The sequence below is a fragment of the Bufo gargarizans genome, unplaced genomic scaffold (assembly GCF_014858855.1).
Source record: "Bufo gargarizans isolate SCDJY-AF-19 unplaced genomic scaffold, ASM1485885v1 original_scaffold_1370_pilon, whole genome shotgun sequence".
Lineage (NCBI taxonomy): Eukaryota > Metazoa > Chordata > Amphibia > Anura > Bufonidae > Bufo > Bufo gargarizans.
The window spans coordinates 390,074-418,028 of record NW_025334326.1 but is presented as its reverse complement, the minus strand read 5'-3'; the positions used below and the strand labels follow the sequence as shown (position 1 = coordinate 418,028).

Here is a 27,955-nt window from a genome sequence, read left to right as displayed (position 1 = left end):
TGCAGCGATTTCCTCAGCTATGCCATCGCTTGTCCCCATGCTGTCTAACGGCAAATCCTGATCTTTCAGCATCCCGATCGGGCAATCACAGTCAGTGATTTCCATCAGTGATTGGAGCCTCCACGGACATAGATCTGCACCCGTTCTGTGTTTAGAGCCGCACCTGGTTATGGCTCAGAATCACTGACCGAACGAGGCGTTACACTGCAACATGATCGCTAACAGGCGTTCATACAAATGCTCGCTAACGAAAGTCTGCCCATCATCTAATACACCCTTAATACAGGATTAAGTCGCCTGGAGAAAAAGACGCTCTATTGTAGCACCTCTGACGTCTAGATTGCAGAAGAAGTTCCACTGATGTGACCAGACAATTTTAAAAGGGTGTCTCTGCTTTAGTCAATCCTGACTGATAAATGTCCCTTGGCAAGAGGGGGAAATGAGGCGTCACACAGCGACCATTCAAATTAACAAAGAATAGGACGGAGAGAGATGCTCTTTGTAACCACTAACTCTGGCCAAGTCATGAGGACATCCTCTAACTCATAACTCCCTCATAGACCATATTAAAGGGGTTTTCTAAACTGAGGAAAGAAGCCTTTGTCATTACGTCACCTGCGCCTCCACATAGTATGGACTTTGTACTTACAAGACGTTTCTCTTTGGGCGTCTTATTATTAAGACCATCAACTGTAAGAAAAGAAAAACATGACTTTGACTAATCCCTGAAGAAAGGTATAGAGGAGGTAAAGGTTTACTGACATATAGATGCAAGATGTGAGAGGTGGCAGTGACCACCACTGATTGCTAGAATACAGAGGAAGTAGGAAAGTCAGCTCCGACAGGCCACGTGGAGGGTCACTGACTGTAAGGGCATCCAAGCAGCTCCTCCACATGAGCGACAGTAGGCACGGCAGCCCGACTCCTGCTGATGGCGTATTCTACCGATGTCACCAACGTCTTTGAGGGTTATACGGAAAGTTTTACACTTTCAACGGGACAGAGATGAAACTAGGCTATGTGACCGAAGTCAGCCTAGGAAGAGGCTGCGGCACTGAAGGAGCCCCGACCTCTTCTAACAGCTAATCGGCGGGGGTCCTGGGTGTCGGATATTGAAGACCTGTCATAAATTACCAGATAACCCCTTTAACATATAAGGCAGGGGGTTGACAGTGAAGTGATTAGGCACAGAAGATGATTAGATGTGTAACTAGTTAAAGGGGTTGTCAGGTGCCCACAGCCTGCCCTCACTGTGGAAAGAATCAAACCTACCTGTTCCTGCGCACTGGCTCCCACGTGTCCTTCTTCCAGTCCGCGACTGCGCATGGACACCTGCTCCTAAGCAGCCAACCACTGGCTCCAATGGTGAGGTGTGTCTTGTAGTAACTAAACAAGCAGCAGACTGGTAGGTGGACACGCAGGAGAACTTACTACCGAAGTGGCAACCACAGGACCTCAGCAGCAAGAAGCAGGAAAGTCTGATTCTTTCCATAGAGGCAGGCTGTGGAAATAAGTTAAAAGTTAGGTATTCCATGAAAACCACTTTAGATGAACATCCTGCACCACTTAATCACTGACCAGATCCCACACTCAAAACATCGTCGTCGTCTTCTTCTTCATCTGGAATCTCAATGACTTCCACCGGCTTGTTAGATTCGTCTTCGGAGCTGCTCTCTTTGTATGTGATGCCCATCTCTTTATACAGGGTCTTCACCAAAGTCTCACAGTCATCAAGAGCCCTGGAACCAGAAAGAACTGTCAAACGCAACAAATATGAGGGCCACTTACCTGCACAATCACAAGACCAGTTGCTGTTCTCGCATGGTCCCCAGGTTGACTACAAAACATCTGTGATCCTTCCGTTCTCTCCACAGAGGATGGGTCTAACTAGGACACCGCCTCACACAGGCCCCTCACAACTTTTGCATGTTCCACCCCTCTGCTGTAGTCTACAGTACTGCCAGATTAGAGTTTTACCAGGATTTCTGGCGTTCCCTCTACCTTTATGGTAATGTCTCCTCTAGGCCTTTGTAGCTAGTGAGCAATACGTTTGGGAGGCATTCGCCAAAAGTGATAAATAGCCAAATCATTACTGGCCTAGGAAAAGCAGTGAGAAGGCTGCAGCTCTCACAGCAGCGCCGGTGTCTTCTGAAACAGTTGAATGCTTGGGGTCCCGGATGTTGGACCCTCACCAATCATTATACTGAAGATAGGTCATCAGTATCAAAAGCTCAGAAAACCCATGTTTAAAAGGGAACCCGTCATCAACTTTATGCTAACCTCACTGAGGGCAGCATAAACTAGTGACAGAAATGCTGATCTCAGCGGTGTGTCACTCATGAGCTAAAAGTCAGTGGTTGTCGAGAACCAGCATCATAATCATTGCAGCCCAGACCTTGAAAAGAGTCAGATCGACCTGAGAAGAGTCCTGGTTATTCCTAATCTCCTGCTCTCCCGCCATCTGCTGATGATTGGCAGTTCTCTCCTAGAGAGAAAGGGAGAAAACTAGGTAGAAGCCGGTCAGTCATCAGCAGGTGGGCAGGAGAGCAGGGATTCATGAATAACCAGGACTCTTCTCAGGTGGCCGGGACTCTTTTCCAGGCCCAGTCTGCAGTGATTGTGATGTAGGTTCTCGGTAACCACTTACTTTTAACCTTTAAATGACAGACCGCTGAAATCAACTCACCTGTCTTTACTTTATGCTGCCGTTAGTATGGGTAGCTTAAAGTTGATGACAGGTTCCCTATAAACGTTATTTTAAGTCCTCCTAAGGACTTGGACCTGCAGTCATTTGATCATTTGTACTATATAATGCAGTATGTCTGGGGTTTGATCGGAGGACAGAAGGAGCTACCTCCCTCATATGACTTCAATAGGTCCGTGAACAGCATTTTGCAGCTAAGTACAGGACATGTTCTATCTTTTTGCAGAACAGATCAATATGAGGTTCACGGACCCTTCGAAGTCAATAGGTCTGCAAAAAAAAAATAAGGACGCAACATGGAATGGACACTACTCGTATTTTGCGGATTCAAGTTTTATGGACCACAAAATACATATGGTGGTGTGAATGTACCCTAAGGGGGAGTTATGTCTGAGGGACGGCTAAGCTCCTGAGCTCGCTCCATATGCACCCTCAAGCCCAATGACACACACACTGTACGTCAGAGGCCTGGTACTTCACCTAGAGGCATTGTCATACAGGTTGTCCACGTTGGCCACCTCCTCTTCTTTCTGCTTCACCAGCTGCTCCAGTTCCAGGAGCTGGGCTTTCTTCTGTTTCACCAACTCGTTCTTCTCCACCTCTCGGTCTATGAATTCGCGAAGCTCCTTCATGGATATGCCCAGTTCCTCCACCACCATGCTCTCCAGTTCTGCCATCTCTGGGTCATCCATGGCTACAATGGAGAGGAAAAAATTGAATAATCCTAGCTGGGTACGTAAATACAACCCCATTATAGGGCAACAAAACATAAGATGATAACGGGATGGTCACTGCTTCCCCAGTGACAGAGGGGCACATAACCAGACCCGTCCATCAGTGGCCTCCATGGAAGAGCACTGCGCACAGAAAAGGAGTGGGGGCATCTACTGCAATGATCAAGAATCTGTTGTCATTTCAAAGCGGAACACTGAGAAGCCGGAAGCCATGTGTAAATCTACACGCGGTGTTAAAAAGAATCGTTTACTAACCTATCCCCCGCTGCTGCTTCTCCACTTCCCGCTCTCAGACTCGACATGCAGGAAATATATTGGACTGCCCTGCTCAGCCAATCACTGGCTGAGGCGTGTCACTGCTGCGACTTGTGATTGGCTGAGCAGGCACTCCAAGCCATTTCCTGTGGGTCGAGCTCAGGAGCAAGAAGTAAAGGGCAGCAGCGGGGAATCGGCATGGTAAGTATTGATTCTTTTTTTTTTACATTCTTAACCCACTGAACCTTATCTTTCTAAATTCTATTTTTAAGTATTAATGGGGTCATTTAACAAACTAGTGTAAAGTAGAACGGCTAGTTACCAATAGCAACCAATCAGATTCCAGCTTTCATTTTTAACTGCTGCTTTGGAAAATGAAGGTGGAATCTGATTGGTTGCTATGGGCAACTAAGCCAGTTCTACTTTACACCAGTTTGATAAATGACCGCATAACTTTTTTCGATCTGTGAGGAGTAAGACACCGATTGCGTATCTTTAGGACCCCTCCTCCCACATACAAGGTAATATGCCCCAACTGATAACCACATGTCCCTCCGCCTACAGAAAATTCACCTCCCCTCTGCTCCAGCCTTATCCACTGAGCAACCCTGCCCCCTGCTGGCCGTATTATTTATGTCGTCTGTCATTTGGCTCTGTTCACACCATGCTTCTGACATACTGCAAACTGTCTACAGGATTTTACCGTGAACGTGTATATTGAGGCTCCATTCACATGTCCGCAATTCTCCTTTCCAGATTTACGTTACGTTTTTTGCGGATCCGTGTTTCCGCAAAAACTAAGTGTGTGCATCCAGCAATCGTTTGATAGGTCTGGACCTGTACGAGAATATTTCAAAAATGGAAAACTGCGTGGTGTGAACACGACCTTAACCAAGATCATCGGTTCTTTGACGGATCTGATGTTCTATTCCGGATGAAGATGGAAAATTAAGGACCGTTCGAGGGTAAAGAAGACACTTGGGGGCGTGCACCACAAGTCCCAGCAATGCGCGCAGGGCGTGGACAGGGGCAGCACCCCTGGCAGATCTGCAGGCTCTGGCAGGCCCTCCTCCTGGAGCAGCTGCAGTAAGATGACGCTGCTCTTGGCTGCCTCTTCTCCAGCTCCTCCTCATCACACCACCCATCCCCCATCCTGTTCCCTTCCTTGCCTGCCTGCATTATGTTCCCCGCCAGCTGAAATCCTGCTGTCAGGCACAAAGCTGCATCAAAGACAACACAAAAAATTCTTCTCTACAAACCTTCCTGAACCAACAAAAAGGATCAGAGCGTCAGGAGGAGGTGGGGGAGGGCGAATTCTGGAGACTTCCTTCTCCCCACATGGAGGGAGGCACAATGAGCCTTTCTGCCCTGGCCACAAGACACGCCCCCACCACCAGAAGCTGGAAAGCGCCATCTGCTGCAAAGTGTCGTGGTGCTGGATGTCAGGACCATGAGATCTGCATTCAGGGACTGATCTTTCTACCAAATGGTGCAGATTAATTTTTTTATGTTTTTTTTTTGTGGGGGGGGGGGAACAATAGTTTAAACACCTCGAGTCTGCCAGAGATTTCAACCCGGGGAAATCCATACCTGCCTAAAGAGGGACGATACTACATTTTTTACAATAAGCCACGCCTCTAATTACTCCTAATTTCTATCTACGCATGCCTAATCCCCCCTCAGTGCCCCCACACGGTAGTTATGCCCCCCTCAGTGCCCCCACACGGAAGTTACGCTCCCCTCAGTGGCCCCACACGGTAGTTACGCCCCCCTCAGTGCCCCCACACGGAAGTTACGCTCCCCTCAGTGCCCCCACACGGTAGTTATGCCCCTCAGTGCCCCCACACGATAGTTATGCCCCCTCAGTGCCCCCACACGGTAGTTATGCCCCTCAGTGCCCCCACACGGTAGTTATGCCCCCTCAGTGCCCCCACACGGTAGTTATGCCCCCTCAGTGCCCCCACACGGTAGTTATGCCCCTCAGTGCCCCCACACGGTAGTTATGCCCCCCTCAGTGCCCCCACACGGTAGTTATGCCCCCTCAGTGCCCCCACACAGTAGTTATGCCCCCCTCAGTGCCCCCACACAGTAGTTATGCCCCCCTCAGTGCCCCCACACGGTAGTTATGCCCCCTCAGTGCCCCCACACAGTAGTTATGCCCCCTCAGTGCCCCCACACAGTAGTTATGCCCCCCTCAGTGCCCCCACACAGTAGTTATGCCCCCCTCAGTGCCCCCACAGTTATGCTTCCTTAGTAACCCCACACAGAAGTTCTGCCTTCTTAGTGCCTCCACACAGTAGTTATGCCCCCTTTAGTGCCCCCACACAAGCTATGCCCCCCTAAACGGTAGTTATGCCCTTCTTAGTGCCCCCACAGTATTTATGCCCTTCTTAGTGCCCCCACACAGTTGTTATGCTTCCTTAGTGCCCCCACACAGTTGTTCTGCCCCCCTTAGTGCCCCCACACAGTTGTTAATACCCCCATTAGTAACACATGCCCTTGCCCAATAAAAGGCACCTCCTGCCAGCTTCTATCTGATCATTCTATCAGCTTGCCCCCGGCTGGCCGTATTATTTATATCACACATTATCTGGCTCTGTTCACACCATGCTTCCCGCACACGTTATACTAGAGGCGTGTGCTTCTAAATGAAAAGAAAATGATTTAAGAAAATAAAAACGTGTGGTGTGAACACGGCCTTAACAAGGATCATCGGCGCTTTAACGGATCTGATGCTCCATATCGTACAAAGGAGGAGAAGAAAATTATTTACAAAAAAAAATGAAACAAGGATCATCGGTGCTTTAACAGGATCTGACGTTCCCTTCCGGATGAAGATGGAAAATTAAGGACCGTTCGAGGGTATAGAAGACACTTGGGGGAGTGCACCACAAGTCCCAGCAATGCGAGCAGGGCGTGGACAGGGGGCAGCACCCCTGGCAGATCTGCAGGCTCTGGCAGGCCCTCCTCCTGGAGCAGCTGCAGTAAGAGGACGCCGCTCTTGGCTGCCTGTTCTCCAGCTCCTCCTCATCACACCACCCATCCCCCATCCTGTTCCCTTCCTTGCCTGCCTGCATTATGTTCCCCGCCAGCTGAAATCCTGCTGTCAGGCACAAAGCTGCATCAAAAGACTTCGCACAACACAAAAAAATTCTTCTCTACAAACCTTCCTGAACCAACAAAAAGGATCAGAGCGTCAGGAGGAGGCGGGGGAGGGTGAATTCTGGAGACTTCCTTCTCCCCACATGGAAGGAGGCACAATGGAGCCTTTCTGCCCTGGCCACAAGACACGCCCCCACCACCAGAAGCTGGAAAGCGCCATCTGCTGCAAAGTGTCGTGGTGCTGGATGTCAGGACCATGAGATCTGCATTCAGGGACTGATCTTTCTACCAAATGGTGTAGATTAATTTTTTTATGTTTTTTTGGGGGGGAGGGGGGGGGGGGGAACAATAGTGTAAACACCTCGAGTCTGCCAGAGATTTCAACCCGGGGAAATCCATACCTGCCTAAAGAGGGACGATACTAAATTTTTTACAATAAGCCACGCCTCAAATTACTCCTAATTTCTATCTACGCATGCCTAATCCCACCCAGTGCCCTTAGTGCCCCCACACGGTAGTTATGCCCCCCTCAGTGGCCCCACACGGTAGTTATGCCCCCCTCAGTGGCCCCACACGGTAGTTATGCCCCCCTCAGTGGCCCCACACGGTAGTTATGCCCCCCTCGGTAGTTATGCCCCCCTCAGTAGTTATGCCCCCCTCGGTAGTTATGCCCCCCTCAGTGCCCCCACACGGTAGTTATGCCCCCCTCAGTGCCCCCACACGGTAGTTATGCCCCCCTCAGTGCCCCCACACGGTAGTTATGCCCCCCTCAGTGCCCCCACACGGTAGTTATGCCCCCCTCAGTGCCCCCACACGGTAGTTATGCCCCCCTCAGTGCCCCCACACGGTAGTTATGCCCCCCTCAGTGCCCCCACACGGTAGTTATGCCCCCCTCAGTGCCCCCACACGGTAGTTATGCCCCCCTCAGTGCCCCCACACGGTAGTTATGCCCCCCTCAGTGCCCCCACACGGTAGTTATGCCCCCCTCAGTGCCCCCACACGGTAGTTATGCCCCCCTCAGTGCCCCCACAGTTATGCTTCCTTAGTAACCCCACACAGTAGTTCTGCCTTCTTAGGGCCTCCACACAGTAGTTATGCCCCCTTTAGTGCCCCCCACACAAGCTATGCCCCCCTACACGGTAGTTATGCCCTTCTTAGTGCCCCCACACAGTTGTTCTGCCCCCCTTAATGCCCCCACACGGAAGTTATGCCCCGTCTTAGTGCCCCCACACAGTTGTTAATCCCCCCATTAGTAACACATGCCATTGCCCAATAAAAGGCACCTCCTGCCAGCTTCTATCTGATCATTCTATCAGCTTGCCCCCTGCTGGCCATATTATTTATATCACACATTATCTGGCTCTGTTCACACCATGCTTCCCGCACACGTATACTAGAGGTGTGTGCTTCTAAATGAAAAGAAAATGATTTAAGAAAATAAAAACTGCGTGGTGTGAACACGGCCTTAACAAGGATCATCGGTGCTTTAACGGGATCTGATGTTCCCTTCCGGATGAAGATGGAAAATGAAGGACTGTTCGAGGGTAAAGAAGACACTTGGGGGCGCGCACCACAAGTCCCAGCAATGCGCGCAGGGCGTGGACAGGGGGCAGCACCCCTGGCAGATCTGCAGGCTCTGGCAGGCCCTCCTCCTGGAGCAGCTGCACTAAGATGACGCTGCTCTTGGCTGCCTCTTCTCCAGCTCCTCCTCATCACACCACCCATCCCCCATCCTGTTCCCTTCCTTGCCTGCCTGCATTATGTTCCCCGCCAGCTGAAATCCTGCTGTCAGGCACAAAGCTGCATCAAAGATAACACAAAAAATTCTTCTCTACAAACCTTCCTGAACCAACAAAAAGGATCAGAGCGTCAGGAGGAGGCGGGGGAGGGGGAATTCTGGAGACTTCCTTCTCCCCACATGGAAGGAGGCACAATGGAGCCTTTCTGCCCTGGCCACAAGACACGCCCCCACCACCAGAAGCTGGAAAGCGCCATCTGCTGCAAAGTGTCGTGGTGCTGGATGTCAGGACCATGAGATCTGCATTCAGGGACTGATCTTTCTACCAAATGGTGCAGATACATTTTTTTATGTTTTTTTTTTTTGGGGGGGGGGGGGGGGGGGGGGGGGAAGAGACAATAGTGTAAACACCTCGAGTCTGCCAGAGATTTCAACCCGGGGAAATCCATACCTCCCAACATTTTTTACAATAAGCCACGCCTCTAATTCCTCCTTATTTCTATCTACGCATGCCTAATCCCACCCAGTGCCCTCAGACGGTAGTTATGCCCCCCTTACTGCCCCCACACGGTGGTTATGCCCCCCTTACTGCCCCCACACGGTAGTTATGCTTCCTTAGTAACTTCACACAGTAGCTATGCCCCCCTTTGTGCCCCCACAAGGTAGCTATGCCCCCCTTTGTGCCCCCACAAGGTAGCTATGCCCCCCTTTGTGCCCCCACACGGTAGCTATGCCCCCCTTTGTGCCCCCACAAGGTAGCTATGCCCCCTTTGTGCCCCCACAAGGTAGCTATGCCCCCCTTTGTGCCCCCACAAGGTAGCTATGCCCCCCTTTGTGCCCCCACAAGGTAGCTATGCCCCCCTTTGTGCCCCCACAAGGTAGCCATGCCCCCCTTTGTGCCCCCACAAGGTAGCCATGCCCCCCTTTGTGCCCCCACAAGGTAGCTATGCCCCCCTTTGTGCCCCCACAAGGTAGCTATGCCCCCCTTTGTGCCCCCACAAGGTAGCTGTCCCCCTTTGTGCCCCCACAAGGTAGCTATGCCCCCCTTTGTGCCTCCACAAGGTAGCTATGCCCCCCTTTGTGCCCCCACACGGTAGCTATGCCCCCCTTTGTGCCCCCACACGGTAGCTATGCCCCCCTTTGTGCCCCCACACGGTAGCTATGCCCCCCTTTGTGCCCCCACACGGTAGTTATGCCCCCCTTTGTGCCCCCACACGGTAGTTATGCCCCGCTCAGTGCCCCCACACGGTAGTTATGCTCCCCTTAGTGCCCAAACACAGTAGTAAAAACCCATTAGTGCACCCACACATTAGTTATGTCCTTCTTAGTGCCCCCACACGGTAGTTATGCCCCCCTTTAGTAACACATGCCCTTGCCCGATAAAAGTAAACTCCTGCCAGCTTCCATCTGATAATTCTATCAGCTGGCATCACTGAGCAGCCCTGCCCCCGGCTGGCCGTATTATTTATATCACACGTTATCTGGCTCTGTTCACACCATGCTTCCCGCACACGTTATACTAGAGGCGTGTGCTTCTAAATGAAAAGAAAATGATTTAGGAAAATAAAAAAACGTGTGGTGTGAACACGGCCTTAACAAGGATCATCGGTGCTTTAACGGGATCTGACGTTCCCTTCCGGATGAAGATGGAAAATTAAGGACCGTTCGAGGGTATAGAAGACACTTGGGGGCGTGCACCACAAGTCCCAGCAATGCGCGCAGGGCGTGGACAGGGGGCAGCACCCCTGGCAGATCTGCAGGCTCTGGCAGGCCCTCCTCCTGGAGCAGCTGCAGTAAGATGACGCCGCTCTTGGCTGCCTGTTCTCCAGCTCCTCCTCATCACACCACCCATCCCCCATCCTGTTCCCTTCCTTGCCTGCCTGCATTATGTTCCCCGCCAGCTGAAATCCTGCTGTCAGGCACAAAGCTGCATCAAAAGACTTCGCACAACACAAAAAATTCTTCTCTACAAACCTTCCTGAACCAAGAAAAAGGATCAGAGCGTCAGGAGGAGGCGGGGGAGGGGGAATTCTGGAGACTTCCTTCTCCCCACATGGAAGGAGGCACAATGGAGCCTTTCTGCCCTGGCCACAAGACACGCCCCCACCACCAGAAGCTGGAAAGCGCCATCTGCTGCAAAGTGTCGTGGTGCTGGATGTCAGGACCATGAGATCTGCATTCAGGGACTGATCTTTCTACCAAATGGTGCAGATAAATTTTTTTATGGTTTTTTTTTTGGGGGGGGGGGGGGGACAATAGTTTAAACACCTCGAGTCTGCCACAGAATTCAACCTGGGGAAATTCATACCTCCCAACTTTGGAAAAGCCTAAAGAGGGACAATACTACATTTTTTACAATAAGCCACACCTCTAATTCCTCCTAATTTCTATCTACGCATGCCTAATCCCACCCAGTGCCCTTAGTGCCCCCACACGGTATTTATGCCCCCCTTAGTGCCCCACACAATAGTTATGCCCCCTTAGTGCCCCCACACAATAGTTATGCCCCCCTTAGTGCCCCCACACAATAGTCATGCCTCCCTTAGTGCCCCCACACAATAGTCATGCCTCCCTTAGCGCCCCACATAGTATTTATGCCCCCCCCTTAGTGCCCCCACACAGTAGTTATGCCCCCTTTAGTGCCCCCACACAGTAGTTATGCCCCCTTTAGTGCCCCCACACAGTAGTTATGCTTCCTTAGTAACTCCACACAGTAGTTATGCTTCCTTAGTAACTCCACACAGTAGTTATGCTTCCTTAGTAACTCCACACAGTAGTTATGCTTCCTTAGTAACTCCACACAGTAGTTATGCTTCCTTAGTAACTCCACACAGTAGTTATGCCCCCTTTAGTGCCCCCACACAGTAGTTATGCTTCCTTAGTAACTCCACACAGTAGTTATGCCCCCCCTTAATTCCCCCACACGGTAGCTATGCCCCCTTAGTGCCCCCACACAGTAGCTATGTCACCTTAGTGCCTCGATCAGAGCACATCCCGCTCTCCCCAACACCAAGGTCACGTGAAGGCTCCTCGGCCTGCCACAGTAATCTTCCTATCTTTAGGATGTCACAAGCCCTACAGACTGCAATACTATAGTATTACAGTCTATGGCAGTGATGGTGAACCTTTTAGAGACCGAGTGCCCAAACTGCAACCCAAAACTCACTTATTTATCGTGAAGTGCCAACATGGCCATTTACCCTGAATACTAATATAACATATCTTTCATGTACTTTATCATTTATCTATAATAGCCTGCCTACATTCAGTGAGCTGTCTGTGCGATTCATAGCATGCCCTGTGCTGATGAATGGCAGAAAAAGTCTAAGGCATAGTGTTACACCTTGGACTTCTTCCAGGGTGCGGGTGCCCACAGAGAGGGCACTGAGTGCCACCTCTGGCACCCGTGCCATAGGTTCGCCATCACTGGTCTATGGTATAAGCATACCCCTAAAATAGTCCCAGGCACCCCCTTCTCCTGCAAAGTAAGTGATATACACCTCCGCTACCCTCCTCCTCCCCAAACACATGCCCTTGCCCGATAAAAGTCACCTCCTGACAGCTTTTATCAGCTTGCATCACTGAGCAGCCCTGCCCCCGGCTGGCCGTATTATTTATATCACACGTTATCTGGCTCTGTTCACACCATGCTTCCCGCACACGTTATACTAGAGGTGTGTGCTTCTAAATGAAAAGAAAATGATTTAAGAAAATAAAAACTGCGTGGTGTGAACACGGCCTCAACCAAGATCATCGGTTCTTTGACGGATCTGATGCTCCATTCCGGATGAAGATGGAAAATTAAGGACCGTTCGAGGGTATAGAAGACACTTGGAGGCGTGCACCACAAGTCCCAGCAATGCGCGCAGGGCGTGGACAGGGGGCAGCACCCCTGGCAGATCTGCAGGCTCTGGCAGGCCCTCCTCCTGGAGCAGCTGCAGTAAGAGGACGCCGCTCTTGGCTGCCTCTTTTCCAGCTCCTCCTCATCACACCACCCATCCCCCATCCTTTTCCTTTCCTGCCTGCATTATGTTCCCCGCCAGCTGAAATCCTGCTGTCAGGCACAAAGCTGCATCAAAAGACTTCACACAACACAAAAAAAAAATCAGAGCGTCAGGAGGAGGCGGGGGAGGGGGAATTCTGGAGACTTCCTTCTCCCCACATGGAGGGAGGCACAATGGAGCCTTTCTGCCCTGGCCACAAGACACGCCCCCACCACCAGAAGCTGGAAAGCGCCATCTGCTGCAAAGTGTCGTGGTGCTGGATGTCAGGACCAGGAGATCTGCATTCAGGGACAATATAGTAAATGCTGATGGTGTGACAGAGATTTTGACTAGAACGAGGGGAGAGGAGGACCTGCAGAACATATATATATATGATCTGACAGTCTATAGATTTAAAATCCGCGCCAGAGGCCACATTATGTGTGGAGTCCACTGTGGGATCATCACGCAGTGTGTGGATGAAATAAGTTGGAGATATCCAAGTGGTTTAAAGATGGCGCTGAATCGGGAGCGGAGGGAAGCGGACAGTATCCACGATTGGAGAGAACTCTGATCACAGATACTTAACCCCTCAGACGCCACAGTCAATAGCAACATCTGAGAGGCACATCTGAGGGGGGTGCTCCTCCTGACCCTCGTGACCCCTCTGCAGCAGAATTGCAGGGGGCCAATGGGTATTTAGGGCAGCCAAGGGTTTGGGAAGATTCCCAGCCCTGACACTCAAATCTTCGTTTTATAGACTGCAGTACTATAGTATTACCATCTATGGTATAACTATAAGCAATCTTTAAAAAAAATGTAAAAGAAAAAAAAGTTTAAGAAGAAGTAATAAAAATAAAACTATATAATATACATACAGCGCTGCCCATAATTATTCATACCCCTGGCAAATTTTTACTTAGTTACTTTTATTCAACCAGCAAGTAATTTGACGGGAAATGACATAGGTGTCTCCCAAAAGATAATAAGACGATGTACAAGAGGCATTATTGTGGGAAAAAAACATTTCTCAACTTTTATTTACATTTGAGCAAAAAGTGTCCAAAATTATTCCTACCCTTCTCAATAATCAATAGAAAAGCCTTTATTGGCTATTACAGCAATCAGACGCTTCCTATAATTGCAGAGCAGCTTTTTGCAGGTCTCCACAGGTATTTTTGCCCATTCATCTTTAGCAATGAGCTCCAAATCTTTCAGGTTGGAGGGTCTTCTTGCCATCACCCTGATCTTTAGCTCCCTCCACAGATTCTCCATTGGATTCCAGTCTGGACTCTGGCTGGGCCACTCCAAAACGTTAATGTTTGTGTCTGCTAACCATTTCTTCACCACTTTTGCTGAGTGTTTTGGGTCATTGTCATGCTGAAATGTCCACTGGTGCCCAAGGCCACGTTCCTCTGCAGACGGCCTGATGTTGTCGGTGAGAATCCTCATGTATTTGCTCTTTTTTCATGGTGCCGTTTACTGGGATTAGGTTCCCTGGTCCATTGGCTGAAAAACACCCCCAAAGCATTAGGTTCCCACCACCATGTTTGACAGTGGGGATGGTGCTCTTTGGGTTGAAGGCTTCTCCTTATTTTAAAAACATCATTGTGACCAAACAATTCAATTTTTGTTTCATCTGACCATAACACAGAAGACCAGAAGTCTTCTTCTTTGTCCAGAGGAGCTTTTGCAAAGGCCAAGCGAGCTTTTGTGTGCCTTATCTGGAGAAGTGGCGTCCTCCTTGGTCTGCAGTGTCCGTTGGATTGTCTGCCTTGAGACATTGCCACCAGCAGAGCCCAGATTCACCAGGATGGCCTTGGTGGTGATCCTTGGATTCTTTTTCACCTCTGTAACTATCCTCCTGGCAGCACAGGTGTCACTTTTGGCTTCCGACCACGTCCTCTGAGATTTTCCACAGTGCGGAACATCTTGTATTTTTGCTCAAATGTAAATAAAAGCTGAGAAATGTTTTTTTTCCACAATAATGCCTCTTGTACATCGTCTTATTATCTTTTAGGAGACACCTATGTCATTTCCCGTCAAAAAATTACTTGCTGGTTGAATAAAAGTAACTTTAAGTAAAAATTTGCCAGGGGTATGAATAATTATGGGCAGCACTGTACATATATATATATATATATCTACACACACATATACACACAAACACATACCCCGTATTTTTCGCTTTATAAGACGCACTTTCCCCCCCAAAAGTGGGGGGAAATGGCTGTGCATCTTATAAAGCGAATACTAGTGAGCGCTTCTATTATGGAAGTGCTCACTAGTATGCTTTAGGTGCCGGGAGTGAGGCGCTACAAGCGCTTGTAATACTCACCCTCCCCTGTCTTCCCAGCCGGCGCTGCACTGTCCTGACCGCACTACGCCCTCACGCTGCATGCAGTCAGGTGACAGAGCAGCGCCAGCCGGGAAGACAGTGGAACGCGACTTCTGCAGGAGGTGGAGAGGAGCTGCGGCACAGGACCGGTAAGAGATGGCTTTTATTTTAATCTGATCGGAGGTCTGATCTGATGTCCCGATATCCACGGGGGTCTGATCTGATGTCCCGATATCCACGGGGGTCTGATCTGATGTCCCGATATCCACGGGGGTCTGATCTGATGCCCCGATATCCACGGGGGTCTGATCTGATGTCCCGATATCCACGGGGGTCTGATCTGATGTCCCGATATCCACGGGGGTCTGATCTGATGTCCCGATATCCACGGGGGTCTGATCTGATGTCCCGATATCCACGGGGGTCTGATCTGATGTCCCGATATCCACGGGGGTCTGATCTGATGCCCCGATATCCACGGGGGTCTGATCTGATGTCCCGATATCCACAGGGGTCTGATCTGATGTCCCGATATCCACGGGGGTCTGATCTGATGTCCTGATATCCACGGGGGTCTGATCTGATGTCCTGATATCCACGGGGGTCTGATCTGATGTCCTGATATCCACGGGGGTCTGATCTGATGTCCTGATATCCACGGGGGTCTGATCTGATGTCCTGATATCCACGGGGGTCTGATCTGATGTCCTGATATCCACGGGGGTCTGATCTGATGCCCTGATATCCATGGGGGTCTGATCTGATGTCCTGATCAGTGATGGCCAGTTCGCAGTGTTCGCCCGCAAACACATGCGGGCTGCCATCTTAACTAACAAGTCCGGCGATGCACAGGTAAGTCCTTACCTTTGCGGGAGCCGGTCTGAAATTAAATGCGGTCACTGCGAGCAGGCAGTTCCGAAAACAGCCCGATGAAGGCCCCCAGCGGCTGTTCTCGGAACTCCCTGCTCCCAGTGACCGCATTTCATTTCAGACCGGCTCCCGCACAGGCAAAGGTAAGGACTTACCTGTGCATCGCCGGACTTGTCATTAAAGATGACAGTGGAACGCGACTTCTGCAGGAGGTGGAGAGGAGCTGCGGCACAGGACCGGTAAGAGATGGTTTTTATTTTAATCTGATCGGAGGTCTGATGGGGCTCTCACTATGTGGGTCTGATCTGATGTCCCGATATCCACGGGGGTCTGATCTGATGTCCCGATATCCACGGGGGTCTGATCTGATGTCCCGATATCCACGGGGGTCTGATCTGAAGTCCCGATATCCATGGGGGTCTGATCTGATGTCCCGATATCCATGGGGGTCTGATCTGATGTCCCGATATCCATGGGGGTCTGATCTGATGTCCCGATATCCACGGGGGTCTGATCTGATGCCCTGATATCCACGGGGGTCTGATCTGAGGATCTGATATGAGGTCTGATGAAAAATATAAAAAAAATGTTTTCCTCCTCTTAAGGTCTCTTGCACATGAACGGTTTTTTTTTCCATTCGTTTTTTTGCGTTACGTATACAGACCGTATACGGGACCATTAATTTCAATGGATCCGCAAAAAAAATGGAAGGTATGCCTTCTATTTCCGTATTTCTGTTCAAGGATAGAGCATGTCCTATTATTGTCCGCATTACGGACGAGTACTGTTCCGTTCCGCAAAAAACGGAATGCACACGGTCACCCGTATTTTTTGCGGATCCGTTTTTTTGTGGACGTCAAAATACTGAAAAAGCCATACGGTCGTGTGCAAGAGGCCTAAACCTGCGTCTTATGAAGCAAAAAATATGGTCTATCTAAAATTTTACATATCAAAAAAACTAGAAAAAAAACATTGGTACTGACGTGTCCCAAAATGCCTGAACGTAATGGGAAAAAAATTTAAATTCTTATTTATTTGGTCACCTAATCCTTGAAAAGAATTGAATAAAAAGTGATGAAAAAGTCATATGTATTCCATGGTACCAATATAAAACTGTAGCTCTCCCTAAACTTACCCCCCCCATAAAACAGTAATAATACAGCACCTCTTATCGCCCTCAGCGCGCCAAAGCTCCGCCGCTGTTCTCTTCTTGCCACTCCCCGCCCTGTTTGATGGACAGGGATAGACTTCCGAGTCTTCCTCTGGCCTGGCCCTGTGATTTGGCACCTATGCCGCGTGGTGTATTTGCGGCGTCTGTGCATGCGCTGATTACGTCATGCTACAACCATAAGTGCAGAGCCTCAGCACCCGGTCTCTGCACTCCCAGGCGTAGTTACGTATTTTGCACATGCCAAGTCCGGTCCCTGTGACCCACACGACATAGGCGCAGAATTACAGCAGCGGGTTAGAGGAAAGGTCAAAGCCTAACCCTGTCCATGAAATACGAGCGGGAGTGGCTAGAAGAGAACCATCGCTGGAGCTTGGGCCCGCCCTCAGTGCACTTAACAGTTCAATTGCACATCGCTTCTATATCGCCGCTATGAATAGTAAATCACCTGCTAAAAGACTATTTAGGAATATCGGCGATCGTTTTATTTTCCCTGACCACACCAACAGCGGACTGTCAGGAGACGATGGGGATCGGGGATGGCAGCTCTCAGCGAGCACCTATTCATGATATCCCAATAGGCCGGAGATCAGCAGCTGCAGGAAACCTCTAGTGCCGCCTATGTCCCTGCAGAACATATGATTAAACTGGTTACAGTCCGGCGTCTCTCGTCAGAAGGCTGCCCAAATACCCGTTACACTGTCAGCAATACTAAGAGGCACAACCTTGGGGAGGCTCATGCTCTAGCTCTGACCAGGGCAGCAGGGTGGACGCCAATTGCCCAGGGGCTACAGCGACCTCTACTACCAGGAGGGGGCGCAGCTCTCAACCCTATGGTATCTCGGATGCCCATCTGCAGTGAGGGGACTCTCCTGATGACTGTGTGTTTTCTGAGCCCCTCTCCTATCCACAGGATAGGTAATAAATGTGTAGCTGCTGGGGCCCGATCACAAGGACGGGGGCCAGTGTATCCCAATTTGAATGGCTGCATACCCCAATTGATGGAGATAGCCATGTACAAGAGATCTCAGGCAGCCCCCATAGAGTTGAATGCCTCGATTCATAGAGGGAAGCACTGGCCCCCAGCGTTTGGAGGCCCCCCCCCCCCCAGATCTGACAATTATCCTCTATCCTGTGGGACCCCCCCTGTAATGTCAGAAGTGTATTAAAGCCACTAAAGGTAAGTCATGGGTAAGTCATCGCCTCGCTGCTCTTACACTGAAGAATCCTTCCAGACTGATTTCTTCCAATCAGAGCCTCTCCAGATGTGGAGAAACTACAACCCTCAGGATGCCCAGAGAGCCGACAGCAACAGATGAATGGGAGTAGTAGTAGTAGCTGGAGATAGTTACAGGCCTGATCAATCAATCAGGATATTTTACAATGGACGTCAATAAGGTGACAGATTACCAGTTGTCAACTTTTCAAGACCTCTGCTTGCTTAAAGTGACTGTTCACGTTGACACAGTCCTAGTTAGCTTACAATCCTGTAACTGCATCAATAGCACAAACCAGCGAATGGGGGGGCAGATCGGGGGCAGAAAGCAGAGGGTCAGACTGCTAAGCGCCATCGCTCGATCAGCGGGGTATAGTAGAGTTAAAGGGGTTGTCCGACCCCTAAAGCCCTGAAAGTGATTACCCCACCTTTTCACCGATGACGGACTGGACGTCACACAGGTCGCAGCGGTCTTCATGGTAATCACTTTAACAGCCATAATTAAAGGGGATGTGCCAAGTTTTAAATTAAGGCATAACTAGCTGATCATTTGGGGTCTGACCACTGGGGCTCCCGTTCTGACGGAGCGGCGGGTCTTCCATGTGCCCTGCCGCTCTATTCATCCTGTACGGGAACACGGCGACAGCTGAGCGCTGTACAAAGCTATATCTGGTGCTCCCATGGAGAATAAATGGAACAGCGGTGCCCATGGAAGACCCGCCGCTCCGTCAGAACAGAGGAGTGGGACCGCCAGTCGGACCCCCGGTGAGCTGCTAGTGAACCCCAATACCGTGGATAGAGGATAACTTTCTGACACACCCCTTCAAAGTTGTTTTTAGTAGTGTTTTGTTTCTTCAACTTTATGTTTATTAAACATTTTTCATTTTCCAAGTTTTAAAATATGAAGCAAAATCTTCCACAAACAACATGACTTTGTTAATGTTGCAAAAATATAGGATTACATCAGAACATGTTAGAAAAAATGGATAGAGTCGATCCACAGTCTATGTAGATAAGGGTAGAAACGAAAAGAAAGGGGGAAACCAAAGAAGGGAAGGAAATAAGAAGCTAGGAGTTCTCTCCCTCGTGGTGGAGAACCCAACAGGACCAAGTCTGTAGGAACTTGTCCACAGTCCCCCGCGACAAAGCCGTATAATATTCTAAAGAGCGAATATCCTGGATACGGGAGTAATAAATCCGCCCTAGACGGGGGAGTGGTTCTTTTCCAAAAGAGGGCTATCAAACCCTTCGCTGGAGTGAGAAGATGCAGGAGCAGCCCGGAGGTTGACCACTCAACAGGTATGAAAGTGGATCCGACCTCACTGAAAGCCCTGAAAAGTCCTGCAGTACAGAAGCTTCCATCCTCCTAAGGCCTCTTTCACACGGGCGTGAGTTTTTTTGCCCGGATAAGAGCCGGGTGCGTTGCGGGAAAATGCGCGATTTTTTCTGCGCAAGTGCAAAACATTGTCATGCGTTGCACTCGCGTGAGAAAAATCGCGCATGTTTGGTACCCAAACCCGAACTTCTTCATAGAAGTTCGGGCTTGGGATTGATGTTCTGAAGATTGTATTATTTTCCCTTATAACATGGTTATAAGGGAAAATAATAGCATTCTGAATACAGAATGCATAGTAAACCAGCGCTAGAGGGGTTAAAAAAAATTAAAAAAAATGTAACTCACCTTAGTCCACTTGCTCGCGAAGCCCGGCATCTCCTTGTGTCTCCGCTGCTGATGAACAGGACCTGGGGTGAACTGCTCCATTAAATACAGGTTAAGGACCTTCGATGACATCACTCCGGTCATCACATGGTACGTCACATGATCTTTTACCATGGTGATTCACCATGGTAAAAGATCATGTGATGACCGGAGTGACGTCATCAAAGGTCCTTAAGCTCTATTTAATGGAGTAGCTCACCCCAGGTCCTGTTCATCAGCAGCGGAGACACAAGGAGATGCCGGGCTTCGCGAGCAAGTGGACTAAGGTGAGTTAAATTATTTTTTATTTTTTTTAACCCCTCTAGCGCTGGTTTACTATGCATTCTGTATTCAGAATGCTATTATTTTCCCTTATAACCATGTTATAAGGGAAAATAATAATGATCGGGTCTCCATCCCGATGGTCTCCTAGCAACCATGCGTGCAAATCGCACGGCATCCGTACTTGCTTGCGGATGCCATCCGATTTTCACACACCCCATTCACTTCTATGGGGCCTGCGTCACGTCAAAATCGGAAAATATAGAGCATGCTGCGATTTCAACTGAACGCACAAGTGATGCGTTAAAAACATCGCTCATGTGCACAGCCCCATAGAAATGAATGGGTCAGGATTTAGTACGGGTGCCATACGTTCGCCGCACGGATCGCACCCGCACGGAAAACTCGCCCATGTGAAAGGGGCCTAAAGGGTATATCCAGAATATGTGATATATGGAAGCCCCGTTGGGTGAATGTCATTGGGGGGCCCAGCGGTCTCTGGGGTGTAATGTCCGCCGGACGGCCCATGTAAATCGGGGCTCTCTATTTCTGTCCATCTAGGTGTCTGAGATGTGTGGCCTGGTAGTATAGGGCTCTATCAGGTCCCTACCGCCCTGAGATTTCTTCGAGGTCAGGACAGATTTAGCGATACGGTGTCGCTTGTTATACCATACATTGAATTTGGCGCAAGGTCCCCGCCGGTACTCTAACTGTAAAGCAATTTGGGTAAGATCGCCATCTTAATTGCTGCTAGGATATACGTAGGGGTCTCCACTTATTAAGGAGAGTATTTATAGTATTTATGGCCGGCGGGAAGTTTGCTCCATATAAAGCAGGATACGTAGGGGGTGATATGGACCCCCGAGTACTTAAAGGGGGTATTCCCATCACAATGATCACTGTTACATCTGGTAAAGATTTGACAGTGATCATTTTTATAAATATTTTTTTTTACCCAATTCCCACCCTTTTTGAGAAAATAAGTCCCCCTCTTACCTGATTGTTGTCTTTTGTCTCCCCGGGTTACGGCCACCCCTCTCACCTGTCGAATCCGGCTGGGGGGCGCTTGCAAGACTGAAGATTTTCTCCCGGCTGGGCAATGTCCTGGCCGCGCATGCGCCATGATGACTTCTTTCTGGCCAGTATACAGGCAAGGAATAAGTCACCGCGGCGGCGTGCGCGTTCAGGACATTGCGCGTTCAGGACTTCAGTCTTCTGCGCAAGCGTGGCCGGCCCAGACGAATCCAGGAAGTGAACGTAGCGCTGGACGCAGGCAAGTATGAAAGTGGTGATGGGAATACCCCTCCGAGAGAGCGGTTTTACCAGGAGTATTTATACGAGTGTTGTAAGGCTGAGAGGGTTTGTGGGGGTATATTTAGGGGGTAATGCTTCCGTTTTTGTATTATTTATTTTATAACCTGATAGCCTACTATAGGTGCCTATGGCGGCGCGCAAATTCGGGAGAGAGATAATTGGGTTCGTTAACGTTAAAAAGGACATCGTCTGCAAAAATGCCCGTGATGTCTGGGTTCGTCCGAATCCGAGAGGCCAGGGGCTCAATACTCAGTATATAAAGAAGCGGGTCCCATTTTCATAGGGAACACCGAGGAGCAGGCATGGGGTAGATTGATACCGCGGCCTACTGGCAGCGTACCGAGCACAGCGCCATCCATTGTATAGTGGCAGTGCTTGGTACTGTAGGTCGTGCGACCGTTGTACATGACGTCACTGGCTTCATCAGACGGCTTCTGCAGGGGTTTATGTCACCTGTGCAGTCCGCAACCATTGGGCGATGGTCATGTGACCTGTCACTACGAAGGCTTAAAGGGGTCTCCAGATTTTTACCAAATGATGGCTACCCCCTGTGAAGGTAAGTATACGTTCCTGCTTCCCGCTGCTTATTTCTGGCACCCGCTAAAAAACGTTTGGCGTAGACGAGGGATAGCCGTCCTTGCGGGCCAAATTGAAGGCAGCGGTGGATTTAAGGAGCCAGCAGCGGGGAGCAGGTAAGTACACTTACCTCCACAGGCTCAGCGAGCCAACATGATATGTCACATCGTCCAATGGGGCACCACAAAGAAAATTCTGGACAATTCCTTTAATCCGGTACTTGTTTCAGGCATAAAACCTGCAAAATAATCCAGAATCCTTACAATTAGAATTATATTACACTCCGATAATCCGGGAAAATGTGGTAATCTGGCACCTAGTCGTATTAACGCGCCATTACCGCAGTGTATGAATAGGTACATGTACAGGACCCTCGGTCTGGGAGGTACCGACTGAATGGCCCCCAGTGTACACACACGTGCCCCTGCATGGTGCATTCAGTGATACAAGAGCTCACCCTACCGGCAGCTGCTCGGTCCCGCTCTCTCCTCTACCTCCCGGTTTCGTTTTCTTCCCGGTACTTCTTTTCCTATCTCCGGTTGCCGGGGTGACGGTCCGGAAGTCTTCCTCCGGAACCGAACCTTCACACTGGCTGCCGCGGGAAGTGACGTCACCGAGCAGCGTGAACACAGAGAGAAGGCGGTGTCTAGGGAACTGGGAGGAGCTACGGGGGAGAAAAGTCCGCGCTTTTCATACAAGGGAGGAGCTACCGTGGAGGGGCGTGGTCAAAACGATGAAAGCTGAACCGCCGAGAAGGGGCGTGGCTATCATGATTCAACCGTGAGACACGCCCTCTTATGTGAAACAGGGGTGCTGTTTATAAGAGCTTCTCTTATAAATAAAGTTTATTGATAAATGTCCTACAGCCAATTTTATGTGCTTTGTGGTTGTAATTCCTGAAGGGGGCTGATATTTTTTTGAAGTGTGTCCCTCACACTATTGTCATGTAAAAAATTCTCATAGTCACCGTAATACCGTGAAGCTGCTTCCGTGGAGTTCCGGGCCAATGTTCTGCACCAGACCGTCCGGATTGCGGACCCATTCAAGTGAACACTAGGCGGCATCCCTATTGTGCAGGGGGAGACTAGGTGGCATCCCTATTGTGTAGGGGGAGACTAGGCGGCATCCCTATTGTGTAGGGGGAGACTAGGCGGCATCCCTATTGTGTAGGAGAGACTAGGTGGCATCCCTATTGTGTAGGGGGAGACTAGGTGGCATCCCTATTGTGTAGGGGGACACTAGGCGGCATCCCTATTGTGTAGGGGGACACTAGGCGGCATCCCTATTGTGTAGGGGGAGACTAGGTGGCATCCCTATTGTGTAGGGGAAGACTAGGCGGCATCCCTATTGTGTAGAGGAACACTAGGTGGCATCCCTATTGTGTAGGGGGAGACTAGGCGGCATCCCTATTGTGTAGGAGAGACTAGGTGACATCCCTACTGTGTAGGGGGAGACTAGGCGGCATCCCTATTGTGTAGGGGGAGACTAGGCGGCATCCCTATTGTGTAGGAGAGACTAGGTGACATCCCTATTGTGTAGGGGGAGACTAGGCGGCATCCCTATTGTGTAGGGGGAGACTAGGCGGCATCCCTATTGTGTAGGAGAGACTAGGTGACATCCCTACTGTGTAGGGGGAGACTAGGCGGCATCCCTATTGTGTAGGGGGAGACTAGGCGGCATCCCTATTGTGTAGGAGAGACTAGGGGACATCCCTATTGTGTAGGGGGAGACTAGGCGGCATCCCTATTGTGTAGGGGGAGACTAGGCGGCATCCCTATTGTGTAGGGGGAGACTAGGCGGCATCCCTATTGTGTAGGGGGAGACTAGGCGGCATCCCTATTGTGTAGGGGGACACTAGGCGGCATCCCTATTGTGTAGGGGGACACTAGGCGGCATCCCTATTGTGTAGGGGGAGACTAGGTGGCATCCCTATTGTGTAGGGGAAGACTAGGCGGCATCCCTATTGTGTAGAGGAACACTAGGTGGCATCCCTATTGTGTAGGGGGAGACTAGGCGGCATCCCTATTGTGTAGGGGGAGACTAGGCGGCATCCCTATTGTGTAGAGGAACACTAGGTGGCATCCCTATTGTGTAGGGGGAGACTAGGCAGCATCCCTATTGTGTAGAGGGACACTAGGCGGCATCTCTATTGTGTAGGGGGAGACTAGGCGGCATCCCTATTATGTAGGGGGAGACTAGGTGGCATCCCTATTGTGTAGGGGGAGACTAGGCGGCATCCCTATTGTGTAGGGGGAGACTAGGTGGAATCCTTACTGTGTAGAGGAACACTAGGCGGCATCCCTATTGTGTAGGGGGAGACTAGGTGGCATCACTATAGTGTAGGGGGAGACTAGGCGGCATCCCTATTGTGTAGGGGGAGACTAGGCGGCAATCCTATTGTGTAGGGGGAGACTAGGTGGCATCCCTATTGTGTAGAGGAACACTAGGCAGCATCCCTGTTGCGTAGAGGGACACTAGGCGGCATCCCTATTGTGTTGAGGGGCACAAAGGAGGCATCCCTAATGTGTTGAGGGGCACAAAGGAGGCATCCTTTGTGCCCCTCAACACAATAGGGATGCCACCTAGTGTCCCTCTACGCAAAAGGGATGCCACCTAGTGTCCCTCTACGCAAAAGGGATGCCACCTAGTGTCCCTCTACTGAATAGGGATGCCACCTAGTGTCCCTCTACACAATAAATATGCCACCTAGTGTTTCCTCCACACAATAGGGATGCCACCAAGTGTCCCTCTACACAATAAATATGACACCTAGAGTCCCTCTACACAATAGGGATGCCACCTAGTGTCCCTCTACACAATTGGGATGCAACCTAGTCTCCCGATACACAATAGAGATGCCACCTAGTTTCCCTCTATACAATAGGGATGCCACCTAATCTCCCACTACACAATAGGAATGCCACCTAGTGTCTGACTACACAATAGAGATGCCACCTAGTGTCCCGCTACACAATAGGGATGCCACCTGGTCTCCCGCTACACAATAGTGATCCAAATAGTGTCCCGCTACAAAATAGGGATGCCACTTAGTGTCCTGCTACAGAATAGGGATGCCACCTAGTCTCCCGCTTCACAATAGAGATGCCACCTAGTCTCCCGCCACACAATAGGGATGCCACCTGGTCTCCCGCCACACAATAGGGATGCCACCTGGTCTCCCGCCACACAATAGGGATGCCACCTGGTCTCCCGCCACACAATAGGGATGCCACCTGGTCTCCCGCCACACAATAGGGATGCCACCTGGTCTCCTGCCACACTATAGGGATGCCACCTGGTCTCCCGCTACACAATAGGGATGCCACCTGGTCTCCCGCCACACAATAGCGATGCAGCCTAGTCTTACGCTAAACAATAGGGATGCCACCTAGTCTCCCTCTACACAATAGGGAAGCCACCTAGTGTCCCTCTACACAATAGGGATGCAGCCTAGTCTTACGCTAAACAATAGGGATGCCACCTAGTTTCTCGCTACACAATAGGAATGCCACCTAGTGTCCACCTACACATTAGGGATGCCACCTAGTTTCCCTTCTGACAAGGCAGGTATTTTCTTCCAAGCATGTACGGCTGGGCTGGTTTCCAGCCAGGTGAGGTCAAATACCAGACCGGAGTTTAAGTGCCTGTCCGAGTTTTGTCAGCACCTGGGTGTCCTTAAATAGGCAGCTGGGCTCAGCAGAGATGTCTCTGTTTTTCGGATCTGAGGCTTGGTGCCATGCTGGAGGGCAGAGAGCCGCATGATGGGGAAACAGGTGTCTTAAAGGGCGAAAAATACAGTACTTGCTTGCCCCTCCTCCCGACTTCCCCTGCCCTTTGCACACGCCGCGTGCCGTGACGTCACGCGAGGCACTGCAAAGCTAGGGTGAGCCGAGCCCCGGTATCCTTCCTGAACTGCAGAGCGGTGCCCACTTCCAGCCCTGAGCCCAGCTGCCCAGAGCACTGATCCTGAGCTGCTGGAGTCTTCAGAACTGGAAGTATTTACAGTCATTCACATTCACTCTTGGCATTCTCTTGATGAGCTTCAAGAGGTAGTCACCTGAAATGGTCTTCCAACAGTCTTGAAGGAGTTCCCAGAGATGCTTAGCACTTGTTGGCCCTTTTGCCTTCACTCTGCGGTCCAGCTCACCCCAAACCATCTTGATTGGGTTCAGGTCCGGTGACTGTGGATGCCAGGTCATCTGGCGCAGCACCCCATCACTCTCCTTCATGGTCAAATAGCCCTTACACAGCCTGGAGGTGTGTTTGGGGTCATTGTCCTGTTGAAAAATAAATGACGGTCCAACTAAACGCAAACCGGATGGAATAGCATGCCGCTGCAAGATGCTGTGGTAGCCATGCTGGTTCAGTATGCCTTCAATTCTGAATAAATCCCCAACAGTGTCACCAGCAAAGCACCCCCACACCATCACACCTCCTCCTCCATGCTTCATGGTGGGAACAAGGCATGTAGAGTCCATCCGTTCACCTTTTCTGCGTCGCACAAAGTCACGGTGGTTGGAACCAAAGATCTCAAATTTGGACTCATCAGACCAAAGCACAGATTTCCACTGGTCTAATGTCCATTCATTGTGTTCTTTAGCCCAAACAAGTCTCTTCTGCTTGTTTCCTGTCCTTAGCAGTGGTTTCCTAGCAGATATTCTACCATGAAGGCCTAATTCACAGTCTCCTCTTAACAGTTGTTCTAGAGATGTGTCTGCTGCTAGAACTCTGTGTGGCATTGACCTGGTCTCTAATCTGAGCTGCTGTTAACCTGCGATTTCTGAGGCTGGTGACTCGGATGAACTTATCCTCCGCAGCAGAGGTGACTCTTGGTCTTCCTTTCCTGGGGCGGTCCGCATGTGAGAAGGTTTCTTTGTAGCGCTTGATGGTTTTTGTGACTGCACTTGGGGACACTTTCAAAGTTTTCCCAATTTTTCGGACTGACTGACCTTCATTTCTTAAAGTAATGATGGCCACTCGTTTTTCTTTACTTAGCTGCTTTTTTCTTGCCATAATACAAATTCTAACAGTCTATTCAGTAGGACTATCAGCTGTGTATCCACCTGACTTCTCCACAACGCAACTGGTGGTCCCAACCCCATTTATAAGGCAAGAAATCCCACCTATTAAACCTGACAGGGCACACCTGTGAAGTGAAAACCATTTCAGGTGACTACCTCTTGAAGCTCATCAAGAGAATGCCAAGAGTGTGCAAAGCAGTAATCAAAGCAAAAGGTGGCTACTTTGAAGAACCTAGAATATGACATATTTTCAGTTGTTTCACACTTTTTTGTTATGTATATAATTCCACATGTGTTAATTCATAGTTTTGATGCCTTCAGTGTGAATCTACAATTTTCATAGTCATTAAAATAAAGAAAACTCTTTGAATGAGAAGGTGTGTCCAAACTTTTGGTCTGTACTGTATATATAACTTTTTGTGTGTGTGTGTGTGTGTGTGTTGTGGTGGAGGGCATGATTGCCTGCTAGGGTGTGGGAAGGTGGGATCCAGGGGGCCCAAGTAAATTCTTGCCCAGGGTCCAATCAATATTTAAGACTGCCCTGCCTGTACTGCACCCGCTTACCCTATCTACCAGAGCGAAAACCCACACCCTTTACACAATATAGATGCCACCTAGTGTGCCTCTACACAATAGGGATGACATCTAGTGTCCCTCTAAAGAACGGAGATGCCACCTAGTGTCCCTCTACAGAATAGAGATGCCACCAACTGTCCCTCGACACAATAGGGATTTCACTTAGTGTCCTGCTACACAATAGGGATGTCACCTAGTGTCCCTCTGAACAATAGGAATACCACCAAGAGTTCCGCTACACAATAGAGATGCCACCTAGTGGTCCTCTACACAATGGAGATGTCACCTAGTGTCCCTCTACAAAATAGAGATGCCACCTAGTGTCCCTCTACACAATAGGGATGCCACCTAGTGTCTCTCTACACAACGGGGATGCCAC

General features: G+C 50.0%; 1 protein-coding gene across 5 annotated transcripts in view; it reads right to left on the bottom strand.

Annotated features, from left to right (window-relative positions):
* The window catches only part of SETDB1 (SET domain bifurcated histone lysine methyltransferase 1), a 31,220-nt gene extending 8,629 nt beyond the window's left edge, over positions 1-22,591 (bottom strand). Inside the window, exons 1-4 of one of the 5 annotated variants that reach the window (XM_044273979.1) lie at positions 22,437-22,591; positions 3,185-3,398; positions 1,579-1,739; positions 650-690 (exon numbers count right to left, since the gene is read on the bottom strand). In XM_044273979.1, the coding sequence (XP_044129914.1) occupies positions 650-690; positions 1,579-1,739; positions 3,185-3,396 (414 nt within the window). In that variant the 5' untranslated portion in view covers positions 3,397-3,398; positions 22,437-22,591. Of the gene's footprint in view, positions 1-649; positions 691-1,578; positions 1,740-3,184; positions 3,399-4,952; positions 5,080-6,859; positions 6,968-10,507; positions 10,528-22,436 lie in introns of those variants that run through there. The other 4 variants (XM_044273978.1, XM_044273982.1, XM_044273981.1 and 1 more) reach the window with 4 other exon arrangements.
* Positions 22,592-27,955: the final 5,364 nt, after the last annotated feature.